Here is a 15,284-nt window from a genome sequence, read left to right on the forward strand (position 1 = left end):
CCTGTAATCCCAGCACTTTGGGAGGTCGAGGCAGGTGGGTCACCCGAGGTCAGGAGTTCGAGACCAGCGTGGCCAACATGGTGAAAACCTGTCTCTACCAAAAATACAATAATTAGCTGGGTATGGTGGCAGATGCCTGTAATCCCAGCTACTCGGGAGGCTGAAGCAGGAGCATTGCTTGAACTCGAGAGGCGGAGGTTGCAGTGAGCTGAGATTGTGCCATTGCACTCCAGCCTGGGCGAGAGAGCAAGACTCAGTCTCAAAAAAAAAAAAAAAAAAAAAATTATCTTGTCCCATCACTTCATTAGCCTCTCAACATTCTCCTTGTATCTAGACCAACACTGCCCAACAGAGCTTCCTGTGAAGCTGGAAATCTGTATCTGCACTATCCAGTAAGTTGGACTCCTCTGTAGATAAGGCTTTGTCTTTGAAGAATTTTGAAAAGTAAACACATTCATTGGCAGCAGTGGGAAAAACAGTCTAGAACTGTGCCATCCTATATTGGCTCTTTAATCAAAATTCAATAAATTTAAAAGATTCTCAGTCACATTAGTCACATTTCTAGTACTCAATATCTACATGTGACAAGTGGTTACTGTACTGTAAGTATGAACACTTGTCACAGCAGGGATCTATAACATACAAACCCTCTGGAATGCTGCACGTGCTTTTTTTTCTTTTTCCTTTTTTATGGGAAAAAGAGCCATAGTGTTTATCAGCTGCACAAATCCAAACAATTTAAAAGTCAGGCAATAAATTCTGATTTCACTGACACTGACTATTATTACAGCTCCCAAATCCTTCTTGATGTGCCCTGTGTACAGCGCCAGCCTCATGTCCCACTGTTTGGGCGATTTTGTTATTGTGCAAACATCACAGAGTATACTTACACGCTGTGTTTGTAAGTACACCCTGTGATGTTTGCACAATGCTACAAACTTATACAGCATGTGTACTGTACTGAACACTGTAGGCAATTGTAACACAATGGTCAATATTTGTATATCTAAAAATAGAAAAGGTACAGTAAAAATATGATATAAAAGATAAAAAATGGTACTAACCATGAATGGAGCTTGCAGGACTGGAAGTGGCTCTAAGTCAGTGAGTGAGTGGTGAATGAATGTGAAGGCTTAGGACATTACACCACTGTAGACTTTATAAACACTGTACTCTTGGGCTACACTAAATTTATTTTAAAAATAAAGCAATTGCTTTACAACATTATGACAGCGATGATGCTACTAGGCGACAGGAATTTTTAGCTCCTAATATAATCTTATGGGACTACCGTTGTATATGTGGTCTGTTGTTACTGGAAACATCATTAAGCAGCCCATAATTCTATTTCAGTTTCCTGAATGGGCCCAGTCTCTTTTCTGTGTTTTCACACATGCTTTTTCTTTTGCCTGGAACCCTCTTCCTATTGCACCACTATCTCTCCCTCTTCCTCACCTCCTTGCTTCAATTCTGCCTCCTCTGTCTTGGTTATTCGTATTCATTTTTCAGGATTCACTTCGGCTGTCATGGCATTCTGCTGGATGCTACCTAGCTCTGCATTTCACCAGTGCACTTGTCTTTCTGCTTCCTTCTGAGGGATCAATTGCCAGTGGTCCCATGAGTTAACCAAAAGTGCCATCTAGTGGCAAATGCAGAAGACAACAATTGCTTCCAAATGGGACAAAACTTGGAATAGTGGACAGGCTTTCTCCACCACTACACACAGTAGGGAGAATCTACCGTGGCTCTTGGCTCTCCTAGATAGTTTCACATTTTCTACCTAATTTAAAACTCTCCCTTGGTCTGGAAGTAGGTATCATAATTTTCATCTTACAGATGCAGTCTCAAGTTCAGAGGGGCCTCCTTAAAATCCCCTTCTTTGGGCAGGGCGCGGTGGCTCACGCCTGTAATCCCAGCACTTTGGGAGGCCAAGGCGGGCGGATCACGAGGTCAGGAGATCTAGACCATCCTGGCTAACATGGTGAAACCCCGTCTCTACTAAAAATACACGCCTGTAATCCCAGCACTTTGGGAGGCCAAGGCGGGCGGATCACGAGGTCAGGAGATTGAGACCATCCTGCCTAACACGGTGAAAACCCGTCTTTACTAAAAAATACAAAGAATTAGCCGGGCGTGGTGGCGGGCGCCTGTAGTCCCAGCTACTCAGGAGGCTGAGGAAGGAGAATGGCGTGAACCCAGGAGGCAGAGCTTGCAGTGAGCCAAGATTGCACCACTGAACTCCAGCCTGGGCAACAGAGCGAGACTACGTCTCAAAAAAAAAAAAAAAAAAAAAAAAAATCCCCTTCTTTGCAGGATTGGCCGCAAATAAAGAAGGAGAGTAGGTCACAACAGGCCAGGTTTTGCTCCCTCAGGATGGGAATTTCTCATTTAGAGCTGGTGGGAAGGATCTCATTAACATGTGGTTAAAGATGATTTGTCAGTGATGCAGCTGAGGACACTTAAAAAGAGAATATTAAGAGTCTCTACGGAAGCAATAGGTCCCCTGGCATTGTGAAGTCAGCGGATTATCGAGGAGGAGGAGTGGGGAAGCGTTTCATTAACGCAGGAATAAGGCAGTGTTCCTCATGGTGGGTTTACAGTGCAACAAATGGAAGTGTTGGGGTCAAAGCCATGGCGTGCAGCATGAGGTACGTAATGGGCAGCTTGTGTCCCAATGAACAGATATGAAGCCAGGATGATTTGCTAGTGAGAAGCTTGGGAAGGAACACTAGAAACCTGTTGAATTCCCAATACAGCGTGTCATATTTCATAGGGTCACTAGAAGTAGCACAATGGGTGGACAAAACTTAGAAGGCGTAAGACCTGCATTCACTTTTGGCCATGCCTCTAACCAGCATCTGACCTCCAGCAAGTGACCTGGAACCACTGAGCCTTAGGCTGGACACTGAGATACTGCTTTTTACATTTTCCTCTAACAACTTTATTGAGATATAATTCACATAGCATGTAACTCAGCCATATATAGTGTTCAACTCAACGGTTTTTAGTATCTTCACAGAATTGTGCAAGCATCACCATAGTCAATTTTTCTGTTTGGGTTGTTTTTTTTTTTTTTTTTTGAGACAAGGTCTTGCTCAGTTGCCCAGGCTGGAGTGCAATGGCATGATCATGGCTCACCACATCCTTGACCTCCTGGGCTAGATCCTCCCACCTCAGCCTCCTGAGTAGCTGGGACAACAGGCACACACCACCATGCCCAGCTAATTTTTTTATTTTTTTATTTTTTTTATTTTTTGTAGAGATAGGGTCTCCCTATGTTGCCCAGGCTGGTCTCGAACTCCCGGGCTCAAGCAGGAGGATCAAGCGATCCTCCCACCTTGGCCTCCCAAATTGCCACCATAGTCCATTTTAGAACATTTTTATCACCCCAAAGAGAAACCTTGTACCCTTTAGCCAAAACTGCACAATCTCCCCCTTCTTCTCCAGCTCTGTGCAGCTACTAATCTACTGTCTGTCTCTAGAGATTGACTATTATGGACATTTCAAATAAATGAAATTAGACTATGTGACCTTTCATAACTGGCTTCTATGACTTAGCATGATGTTTGCAAGGTTCACCGATAGTCTAGCATATATCAGTACTTTATCACTTTATATTGCCAAATATTATTTCATTATATTCATATCACATTTTATGTATCCATTCATCAGTTTATGGACATTTGGGTTGTTTCTACTTTTTGGCTATCCTAAATGATGCTGCTATGAACATTTGCATACAAGCTGTCGTGAATACTTAAGTTCTCACTTCTCTTGAGTATATACCTGGGAGTGAAATTGCTGGGTCATGTGGCAACTCTACATTTGACCTTTTGTGGTCTTGCTGTTTTCCAAAGAAGCTGCAACATTTTGTATTCTCACCAGCAGTGTATGAAGGCTTAAGAGGTCTTTTAAAACTGCTGATCTGTTTATAAGAGTGTCAATAAGAGGCTGCGCATGGTGGCTCACTCCTGTAATCCTAGCACTTTGGGAGGCAGAGGAGGGTGGATCACTTGAGGTCAGGAGTTCAGGACCAGCCTCGCCAACATGGTGAAACCTCGTCTCTACTAAAAACACAAAAATTAGCCAGGTGTGGTGTTGCACCCCTGTAATCCCGGCTACTGGGGAGGCTGAGACAGGAGAATCACTTGAACCCAGGAGGCGGAGGTTGCAGCGAGCAGAGATTGTGCCACTGTACTCTAGCCTGGGTGAGAGTGAGACTCCGTCTCAAACAACAACAACAGCAACAACAAAAATTGTCGATAAGATATAGAAGCATTACTTTTATCTAACCACATATCAAGTGCTCAATTCCTTTTTCCCTCTTGCTGTGCTATTGTTATGTAATCACATCTGTATGTTACAAACTCAATACTTAGTTATAATTATTTTATATAATCTGATGTCTCTTAAACTGAGAAAAGGACAGCAAGTATATATTTATAGCATTCATTACATATTTATCTCTTATGGTTCTCTACATGTATTCTTATGAATTCAAGTTACTATCTGGTATCATTTTCGTACTGCAAATACAGCTTTGCTTACCTCCATTTCCTTTGTGATGTTAATGCTAAATGTTATGTATGTTACATGCTCCCAAATACAATGCATCTTGCATAAACATGGTTTTTTTCTATAATTGCCCTATAAATAAGAATGATGAAATATGCATTTATACTTTTATAATTACATAATTACCTTTACTATGCTGATGGCCTATACCTCCGAGGAGGCACCATAACCCTCAACTAGGAGCTGGGGGAAGAGCGAGCCCTGTGTTCTTGACTACACCCTCCTGGAGTGGCCATCGCTGAACTGAGAGGGAGCAGAAAAGAAGTGGTTGGTGGGTCAGATGACAAAAACTTGCTGTTCTTATTAAGTTTCAGTAGGTTTCCTTGAATGTTTCTTTATTTAATGAGCTGTACGCCAGTAGTTCAATTTCCAGACCATTTAAATGGTTGTTTCGTTTATAATTTTCACTAGTTAGGCTTGTTTCACTGGTGAGTAGGTCCACAAAGTTCCTCACATGGTCTCTAGAATATCACTTAGTTCTTTACAAAGTACCCTCGTGTGTAAAATTTTATTTGATCCTCACCATTTTATGAAACAAGGGTAAGGACTTTTTAGCCCTAAAAATGAGGCCCAGAATGCTAAGTAACTGGCTGAAGTTATAAGGCTTCTCAGAGCCATGTGTTCACTCAGGAGGCACTTACTGCCTGCTCTGTGCTAAACATTAGATTTAAAATGTTCAGCATTTACTGTATAGACAGGAGACAAAAACCCGACAATTGCAGCATAAGGTTAAGTGCTAGAATAAAGCATACGGTGCCTTAAGCAATAAGAAGGGCACTGGCTGGGTGCAGTGGCTCACTCCTGTAATCCCAGCACTTTGGGAGGCCGAGGCGGGTGGATCACTTGAGCCCAGGAGTTGAGACCAGCCTGGACAACATGGTGAAACCCCATCTCTACAAAAAAGTACAAAAAACAATTAGCCAGACATGGTGGCACATGACTGTAGTCCCAGCTACTTGGGAGGCTGAGGTGGGAGAATCACTTGAACTCAGGAGGTGGAGGCTGCAGTGAGCTATGATCGTACCATGCCACTGCACTCAGCCTGGGCAACAGAGTAAGTCCCTGTCTCAAAAAAAGGAGGGGGTTGGGTGGCCACCTAGTCCAGTCTTGAATAAGAATTAGAAACTAAGCATTTTGATTTCTCTGTTTTTCTTGTAAATACAAACGACCAAATAGCACAAAATAAAGTGGCACATGGCATGGTAGTTAAGACTGAAGCCAGATGGCTAGATGGTTTACATTTCCATCCAATTATTAGCTATGTTACCTTGGGTAAGTCACTTAATCTCTCTGTGCTTGTTTCCTTATCTATAAAATGGTGCTAATATTACCTACTCTTTAGGGTTATACGATTGAAGACACAGCACTATGTTTATAATTGTACCTGGTATATGTTTATACTGTAACAACTGATTGCTAAATAAATTCTGTTAATGAGAGGATGGTGTTAAATACTAACCTCCCCCAGGGCATTCTTGTCAGTGTTTCCTGAAATAGTAAAACACTCAACTTCCAAAAGCTGAAACTGAAATTGATTTCTTGAGATATAGTATGTACTTGTTTTTCAGAATTGTTTCGTTTTCCCTGACTTGGTTAAGTGTGAGATTTAGGGTTAACTGAAAAGAACAACTCTTCAGGAAATACCTGGGAACCTGTAGTCTTCCAGGTTATCTGTATGTTGCCATAGGGTAATTTTAACATGTTGTTTGTACTACAGTATACCTTAAATTAATTCAAAAGAAAACACATCTAACATGTTTTAATTTTTTGATGCAGAAGAATCACTGTTTACATAAGATTCCAATAAAAATAGTTTATATTCAGTTCTTAGGTTTCTTTGGGTTAACTACTGAAACACACTATACTTCAGAAGTATTGTACTATGCTCGATTAGTCTTGTTGAAAGTTCTAGAAAATCAGGGGCTACTAATATGTTGATGCTCATGCCCTTAGTGGTGTTATTCGGCATCCTGGCAAAATAAACTGAAATGTGGCTCAAATATGGCTCTAAGCTCAACAGGGTACAATCCACTACTTGCAAGTCTTCTCACCCCCCACTTTCCTAGGAAATGATTCTGTTTTGGGTATTAAGTACCTCTCTAAACACAACTACATTTAGTGCAGTTTTACAACTTCCCTTAGTATCATTAACACTTCTGTGACCAAACAAACAAATGACTACTGCAAACTGGTTTATTTTTTATAGGAAAGTGTCAACATCTTTATTGCTAATATAAGCATTTAATGTCAAAGAAATGAAGGTAATTTTACAAACTCAATTTTTGTAAGTACATGAAGTTTCTATTTGATTATGTGGTTTTATATCACATTCGTTCAAATGCATTTCTCTCCCTTAGAGGGACTATTCCAACATCACTCCTTTGGAATTATTTCAGTCATCCCTAACATGTGACTTTACCAAAGACCTTGAAGCTAAACAAACAAGCAAAACAAAATTTCAATGACTCTTAGATGAATGGAATAAGAAAGTCATCACATGTCAATTAGGGATGTTCATGTCCAAAAAGACACTGTCAAAATGTTTCGTCTGATACAGCAGTTATAAGTCAGAGCCTTCAAAAAACAAGGGCAGAACAAGAGTACAATAAAAGAAGCATCTGCAACTTAAGCTTCCCACAGTCCTAAGCCTGATATGCGCAAAGCAAAGCCTCTTTCCCGCAAACTAAATTCCATCCATTTGAGCTTTCAGAGATCGATGCCCAAGAACTATCATTAATATATACAGCATATTGACTCTAGTTGCATCAATTATGCCTGAAGAGTTTAATACCCATCCAAGTCCAAAGGTGGAAGAATACATACACTGGTATGGTAACAGGCAAGAGCAGGCTGTAAAAGCAAAGGCTGGCTGTGCTAGTGCAGCCCTGTGGGAAGTTTTCTTCCACAGAGGCTGAGTAGAACAGTCCTGCTAAAGAAACCAGTGGAATAAGAACAGTCAACGTAGGAAGAGACAGAAACATTCTTCTCTTCCACTTATTACCTGCCACTGTGTTTTAAAAGGTATATGGTACTAAGAAAAGTTGGCTGTTGCGTTTTTTTTAATTTTTTTAAATTATGAACTAGCGCTGCTCCACTTCTTCTTGCTTCTTACTTTGACGTGTCATCCTAGCTGCCTGTGGTATCATATTAGGAATCCCATCAATGATTGGATAAGCTATTCCCAACTCTTCATTAATCAATTCATTTGTTGATGCTTCATATCTGAGGTGGAAAAAAAAAAAAGAACAAAATGAGTTGTGGGAAAATAAAATGCTTGAAGAGCCTGATTTGCAACAAATACCACCATTTATCCAATTTTTGGTATGGAGTTAATCCCAGAATAGTCTTCTTTAATTCTAAAAGCAACAATAGCCAATTCAACCTTTTATCTTAGAAAAATTCTCTTACAATCTATAATTATTCTCATTTTAGTCAGTTTCTCTCATATTCTCTTTTTCACCTTATTCACAAGTTATTCCTTAATTTTTTTTCATGCTAGTCAGAAAAGATCCCCCTCTCTTATCCAAATATTCCTTCATTACTTTGGTCAACCCCCAAACCATCCCTGTTAATTTACTACTAGAATAAACACTAGAGAAAAATCAACTTCTTCGTTTTAGAATAAATGCTAAGTAGAGAAACTTAACTAATCCATTAGAAGGAAATCACTGGAAAAGGTGAGAGGGCAGAAATGAGGAAACTTTGGAAAGCACTAAGTCTGCAGTGAGCTAGTTATAAAGGTAAATCAAATGATAATTTCGAGGTTTGAGAAAATTGAATAATATGTTTATTACGGGAAAAAGAAATACGAAAAATTGCTAGTAATCTACCATTCAGAGATAATCACTGATAACATTTTGGTGTTTATGCGATTTGTAATACTAGCATTAGTGTTGTCAATATTCAATTTTGGTAGCTTGGAAACTGTAGAGCTGTCTTCCCAAAAACTAGTTAAAGAGGCTTCTACGAAACCTGCTAGGCCACAACTAAGAGCCACCGGGCAGCAAACACAGCTGAATTGCTTAAGATTGTCAGGCACCAGTTGTACAAGACACTTTCACAAGAATCTGGAGGGTACAACAATACTTTTCATTATCTTGGCTTAAAAACCGGAAGGCTTTGGACTTGTCCTGAATCGCAGTGGTTCATAAACCTGGTGGTACGTTAGAAATAATTTAGGGACCGTTTAAGAACACAAATAAGCTGGGCGTGGGGGCGGCGCCTGTCTCCCGACTCCTGAGGAGGCTGAGGCGGGAGTTCTAGGCCAGTCTGGGCAACGTAGGGGGCACCCTGTCTCTTAAAAGGAAAAAAAAAAAAAAAAAAGAGAAAATACAAATGTTCAGGTCCCATTCCCCGAGCATTCCAAGTCTGCCCGTCTTGGGGGCTGTCGGGGAATCGGCATTTTTAAAACGGTCCCCTGGTGATTGCAATGCGCAGCCAGTCGCGAACCCTAAAACGCTTCGAGCCATTCCCGCAGGCTGGCGATGTGTTCTGGGAGATGTGGGACGCAGCTCCCCTGGCCTCCGGTCTCCCCCGTCCTGCCCGCTGTGCGCCCGGTGAGGACAGAGTCCAGAATATGGCAGCGGAGAGTACTTGACCGACCTACAAGGCCCCAGTGGCTGCGAGAGGCCGCGGTCCACCGCTCCCTTTCCGCCCACCGGGAGGCTGAGAAGGAAGGGCCAACGCCAGCGAGTTACCTGAGCGGCTTCTTGGAGAGCGGGCACACCAGGAACTCCAGCAGCGCCGGATCGAAGGCGCGGGGCAGCTCCTCACTCTTCTTGCCCCGGTCGGCCAAAGGCCGCGACCCCGACGCGTGCAGGCACCTACGGGCGACCGCGGACGGCGGCGCGCGCGTTCCCCGCAGCGCTGAGGCGAGCCTCCAGCGTGCTCCACTCAGCATGGTCTGGCAGCCGGAGACCAGGCCTCACTGCGCCCTTGCCACCCGTGGCCGAGCTCCTGGCTCCCCGTTCGTCCAGGCCAGCCGGCCAGGCCCCGCCCCCTGGTGCTCTGGGAAACGCTGCCGGGGAGTAGGCGGGGCGGGCGCTTTGGTTCCGAGGGTGCTTCTGCTCCGACTGCTTTTCCCACGGGCGTCATCTATAGTCCGGAGGACAGCCCCAGGGCAGAGGCCTCTGGTGGGTGCCCCGCCGCCTTACCAGACTAAAAACTAAACCAGTGTTTAAGTCGAGGTGTCTGGGTTTTCACCGGGGCCTGTCGCAAGGATGCTAGGAAGCCAGTGGCCAGGCCTCAGAGTTGTAGGGAGTTAGGCTTGGACCAGCGTGGTTACCTCCAAGTGAAGTTTCAAACACACTGTTATGTATTGTATTGAATGTATTGTCATGGATGTATTGAAAGCGCTCATTTGTTTCATGTACATCTTTACTATACCATTAGTTTCTGTAATCTTGTTTGGCTTTTTTCTCTCTCATTAAAAAAAGTGAGAACCTGGAAGGAATGGCCTAGGCCCCTGACCCTCCAAAATATATAAATTCTTCCTGCCTGAGACCCAGTCATTGTGAAGTATTTGCGTGATAAAGCACAGCTAATTTACTTCTATAAATGAGCTTGGAGGCCGCAAGGGGCCTAAATAACTGTGTAACAGGCAGATGTGATCTGCCTGTTAAAGATCTATTCAATGAATGGGTGATCCATTCAGTGAATTTGTATCCCAGGTTTGCTTCCGACTCTCCGAGGAAGTGACCATGTTAGATCTCTTTCTTACAGTGTAGTAGATGGGAACTTGGGCTCTGGGGCCTGACAGCTTGGTTCCCTGTCCACAATTAGGAGCTGTATGACTTTGGCAAATGACTTAACTGCTCATTTTCCTTATCTGTATAAGACTAATAATTGTACCTACCCTGTAGGTAGGGCATAAATGTGATTGTGCATTCGAAGAACATTTAGAAAAGTGCCTGGCACAAATTAATGCTCCATTAATGTTGTCTATTTTTATTTTTATTTCATCTAGTTTTTCCATGTCCGAAGACTCAAAGATTCTCATTAGTCATCCACTTTTTCCCTCCGTTCTGCTGAATATCAACCTGAACTTTTTTTTGCATCACTGGGCATTATCATTTCACACTTTGAGTTCCTGGAGCTGGAAGTACAGAATCCAAAAATATGTTTATATTTTCAAATTTCTCTTCCACTCCAATGTAAAAATAAACTGACAAATGTTTATGTGTTCATCCTAATTTTTTGTTTGTTTTTTGGGCCATCCTGTTTTTTTAAAAAAAAAAACAGTTTATTTTTTGATGTTCTTTGTTCACTAATGCTCAGAAGATTTTCTAAGGTTAATGTAGCTTATAGGATACCAAAAAGGAAACACTTCTACTGGATAGATATTCAAGAGATAATGAAAGTCTCTGGTTGCCTCACCTTCTTTCCCCCACAAAGAAATCTTTCACAGTCATAACTTTCCGTTATTAGAGTTACTAACGGACTAGAGAATAGGGCAGTTATCAGGACATACCCTCAAGGGAAACTACTGTAAAGTTCCTATGTCACCTTCACACTATTTCCGACTAGGGCAGTAGCAGGAATTAATTTTTCAGTTGAAATCAGTTGATACTTTGGGCTCAAGGGAAGGGGTGAGCTGTAGGAAAGATAAGTTTCTGCTTAAGGAGAAACAGCGCTTGACTTCTGCAAGCGCTGAGTGGGCTCAACCCTTGGCCCTTGTTGGGTAGGGGAAGGCACCCATGCTTAAGCCTCAGCTAGCTTGGCTGACATGCCTCAGCTAGCTTGGCTGACAGATCTCTGTCAACTGGGTTTTCTAACCAGTTATAAATAAATTAGTTTCAGTTTGCCTCCACATAGAGGGTTTGAGGCAGTTCAGTTTACTTTATTTAGGGGAAGAATAGAGAGTAACAGCAAAGTATTGAAAACATCCTCAAATTTATAACACCAGAAATCAACAACCAATATTTAAGGAACATATGAATGTATGACTGTCACCATGTGTGTATTAAATTGCGACAGATCAAAGCAAAATGTCCCTAAATAGCCCTTAGCAATGAAGAAATACAATTCATTTCTGCCTGTAGTATACTAAGCTAAATGTAGATGATAGGATAGGATCATGGGACTGGAACTGGTCTTTTAAAAGTTAGTCCCTTTTCACTATTCCCATGACTATGACCTTTCCTGTCACACAGGCCTGTACACAACAACCTGATGGTTTCTGGGCTCAGATACAGTATAGCTGTGTGATCTTGGAGAAGCTACTTAAGTTCTCACCCTCAACCTTCTCACTTGTGAAATACAATAATAATAGTATGTAACTTACAGTGTTTGAACAGACTAAATAAAACAATTCAAGTAAAACAGCACAGGTGCTAACACATTTAAAGAATGTTGTTAGCAATAAAATTATTTATTATGGTGAAACTAGTAAACATTCTGATGAAAAGGGAAAGGGAAAGCACAAGGTACTTCTGGGACACTCTTTTTAACTGAAATGGAACTTTTCTAATTTCTAATATGGATACTATTGAATCACAATTCTTGGATTATCACACACATGAAGTTAGAAATCTGTAGGCAGAAGAGGGGCTGGACTATGTATTTTAACAGAGCCTGTCAATTCCAAATTTGGGGGCATTGAAATTTGTGAACCTGTAATCCAAAGAAATGAGTCAAAATAAATTTTCCACTAGATGGCATCATTTAGTATTTGAACTAACATTTATCTCTGCTTGATCTTTTCTTTCTGTGATTACAAAGATTTACTTTCATTTTGCCAATTTTTCTTAATTTGACAACACTTATTTTTTATTTTTATTTTATTTTCTTGAGACAGATTCTCTCTGTGTCATCCAGGCTGGAGTACAGTGGTGCAGTCGTGACTCACTGCAGCCTTGACCTCCCAGGCTCAAGCAATCCTGGCACGTCAGCCTCCAGGTAGCTGGGACTACAGGTGCATGCCACCACGCCCAGCTAATTTTGTATTTTCTGTAGAGATGGTGTTTCATGTTGCCCAGGCTTGTCTGGAACTCCTGAGCTCAAGCAATCCACCCACCTTGGCCTCCCAAAGTGCTAGGATTACAGGCATGAGCCACTGTGCCCAGCCCAACATTTATTTTAAAAACAAAAATCATAAAAGTCCTATTAATAAATTTTAATTATAATGAGTTTATTAAAATCAAGTTTCCAATAGATAAATGGACAAAATATTTGAAAAGAAAAATTCACAAAAAAGAAAATACAGCTGATCAATAAACATATTAAAAAATTATCCTCAATAGTAAAGTAGTAATGCTAGTTTCAGACATCAAAGGAGTTTTGAAATAACTCTAGACATGAAAGTTACCAGCCTTGTCTTGGCCATCTGAAGGATAATCACAAATTCTGTCTGAAGGGCTGAGGACTAGTGCCTGCAAAAGGACCAGAATATCCCAGCATGGGCTCAAGTAGCTTGAAATTATGGAAGCATGTCCTGTCTTTCTTTCTTTTCTTTCTTTCTTTCTTTCTCTTTCTTTCTTTCTTTCTTTCTCTTTCTTTCTTTCTTTCTTTCTTTCTTTCTTTCTTTCTTTCTTTCCTTTCTTTCTTTTTCTCTCTCTCTCTCTTTCTTTCTTTTTTTTTTTTTTGAGACAGGATGTTGCTCTATCTCCCAGGCTGGAGTGCAGTGGCTCCATCATAGCTCACTGCAGCCTTCACCTTCTGGGCTCAAACAATCCTCCCACCTCAGCCTTCCGAGTAGCTGCGACCATAGGCACGCACATGCACCACCACAACCGGCTAATTTTTAAAATTTTTTTTGTAAAGTCAGGGTCTCACTATGTTGTCCAGGCTGGTCTTGAACTCCTGGGCTCAAGTGATCCTCCCGCCTCAGCCTCCCAAAGTCCTGGGATTACAGGCGTGAGCTACCACGCACAGCCCAACTTGCTCTTTTGGTTCTGTGGCTGCTGCACTTATGGGGATGTACCCGCTGATCCACAACAGCTTGGGAGTACTCTTCCATAAGCTCCCCTCCCTCACGCCAGGCAATGTGCTTGTCATCGTGGGCTCCATTATCACGGTGGTTGCCTTCCTGGGCTGCATAGGTTCTGTCAAGAAAAACAGGTGCCTGCTTATGTCCTTGTTCATTCTGCTGCCGATTATCCTCCTTGCTGAGGTGACCTTGGCCATCCTACACTTTGTTTACGAACGGAAGCTGAATGTATAGGTAGCTGAGGGCCTGACGGACAGCATCTACCATTACCACTGGGACAACAGCACCAAGGCGATGTGGGACTCCATCCAGTCATTTCTGCACTGCTGTGGCGTAAATGGCACGAGTGATTGGTCCAGCGGGCAACAAGCATCTTGCCCCTCAGATCCGAAAGTGAAAGGTTGCTATGCAAAAGCGAGACTGTAGTTTCACGCCAATTTCCTGTATATCAGAATCATCACCATCTGTGTATATGTGCAATCCAGGTGGTGAGGATGTCCTTTGCACTGACCCCAAACAGCCAGATTGATAAAACCAGTCAGGCCCTGGGGATGTGACCTGCAACTGCCCTGTGCTGGGGAGACTCGTTTCATCTTTGGAAATCCAAAACCATTTATAGCACGAAGTTCTAAATGGTCACCTGCTGGACTGCCTGTCCTCCCCTTCGCTTTTTGGGTCACTGTCTTATACAGTCAGAAAATAAGGTGTTGGCTAGGGACTTTCCATCTCAGGCAGTGAGACAACCTTTCACCTACTGATGGCAGCAGCCACGTCTCTCAAGGTGGTAACAGTAATACTTGGACATTTTTTTAGACATGAAAGGCCAAGAGAAACTGTGGAACTAATGGCTCAAGATCAAAGAGTGGGCCCAGGATATGAAGTTTTTAACCTTCCCATTGTCAAATTAGTCTCTGGCCTCTGTGTCATGCCCAGTCTGCTCTCCAAAGTCAAGCAAGAGACAAGCTGAAGAGGGTTCTAGGTCCAGGCTCATGGGACCATTGTCACAACCCTGTTTCTCTTTGATGAAGAGTGGTGGCTATAGGAATTACAGAGTGCTCTTTCTCCAAAGGGCAGGGTTTCATTTCCATTTCTTTATTAAGGGCCTCATCAATTTGTTCTGTCTTTCCACAAAAAATTATCCAGTGATTTATATCCTGACTTCAACCAGTTACTTAGTTGATAATCATATGCACAAGACTTCTGGTGTTATTTCTCTATCAGCTAAGGTTTTGTTAATTTATTATTTTGCTCTTCGATAAATAAAAGTGATCTTAATTTTTTGAAAAATCAAAGAAGTTTCCATTTCTCATCTATCAAAATAGTAAATATTTTAAAAATGTAATTCTTAATGTTTATGAATAAATGAATAAAGTATTAATTTATTAATTTATTGAATGTCCACTATGTGGCAGGCATGCACCATTATTCAGATTTAAAAATAAAAACTCATAACAACACAGAAAATTATAATAAGTGAAAAACAAGCAGGACACAAAAATGTATGCACAATGATTATGTTTTTAAACCCAGAACTTCGGCATAGGGGCAAAAAACAAATAACAACCAAAATGTTGGCTGAGTGCTGTGGCTTACACTTGTAATCCTGCACGAGGCAGGAGGATTGCTTGAGGCCAGGAGTTCAAGACCAGCCTGAGCAACTTAGCAAGACTCCATTTCTACAAAAAATAAAAAAATTGGCTGTGGCAGTGCCTGCAAGTACTAGCTACTCAGGAGGCTGAGGAAGGAGGATCACTTGAGCCCAGGAGTTCGAGGTTACGTTAAA

The 15,284-nt window shown here is 41.9% G+C and overlaps 2 protein-coding genes and 1 pseudogene across 2 annotated transcripts; 1 reads left to right on the forward strand and 2 right to left on the reverse strand.

Moving 5' to 3' along the window:
- Nucleotides 1–6,767: 6,767 nt before the first annotated feature.
- Nucleotides 6,768–9,640, reverse strand: PYURF (PIGY upstream open reading frame). Its single transcript, XM_024245770.3, has 2 exons — nt 9,273–9,640; nt 6,768–7,797 (listed from the first exon to the last, which is right to left on the reverse strand). The coding sequence occupies exons 1-2, from the start codon at nt 9,473–9,475 to the stop codon at nt 7,656–7,658; spliced, it is 345 nt and encodes a 114-aa protein (XP_024101538.2). The 5' UTR covers nt 9,476–9,640; the 3' UTR covers nt 6,768–7,655.
- LOC100435487 (PIGY upstream open reading frame) lies at nt 7,341–7,556 on the reverse strand. Its single transcript, XM_054554149.1, has one exon. It carries the CDS (start codon nt 7,554–7,556, stop codon nt 7,341–7,343), a length of 216 nt encoding a protein of 71 aa, XP_054410124.1.
- Nucleotides 9,474–14,058, forward strand: LOC100435850 (leukocyte surface antigen CD53-like; annotated as a pseudogene).
- Nucleotides 14,059–15,284: the final 1,226 nt, after the last annotated feature.

This window comes from Pongo abelii, chromosome 3 (genome assembly GCF_028885655.2).
Source record: "Pongo abelii isolate AG06213 chromosome 3, NHGRI_mPonAbe1-v2.0_pri, whole genome shotgun sequence".
NCBI lineage: Eukaryota > Metazoa > Chordata > Mammalia > Primates > Hominidae > Pongo > Pongo abelii.

What these genes read in the sequence shown, in the direction of transcription:
- LOC100435487 (XM_054554149.1), bottom strand. Translation starts at nt 7,556, where the DNA reads ATGTTTCTGTCTCTTCCTACGTTGACTGTTCTTATTCCACTGGTTTCT.
- PYURF (XM_024245770.3), bottom strand. Translation starts at nt 9,475, where the DNA reads ATGCTGAGTGGAGCACGCTGGAGGCTCGCCTCAGCGCTGCGGGGAACG. An exon ending in CTCTCCAAGAAGCCGCTCAG is followed by an intron (nt 7,798 to 9,272) that starts GTAACTCGCTGG and finishes TTTCCACCTCAG; the next exon opens with ATATGAAGCATCAACAAATG.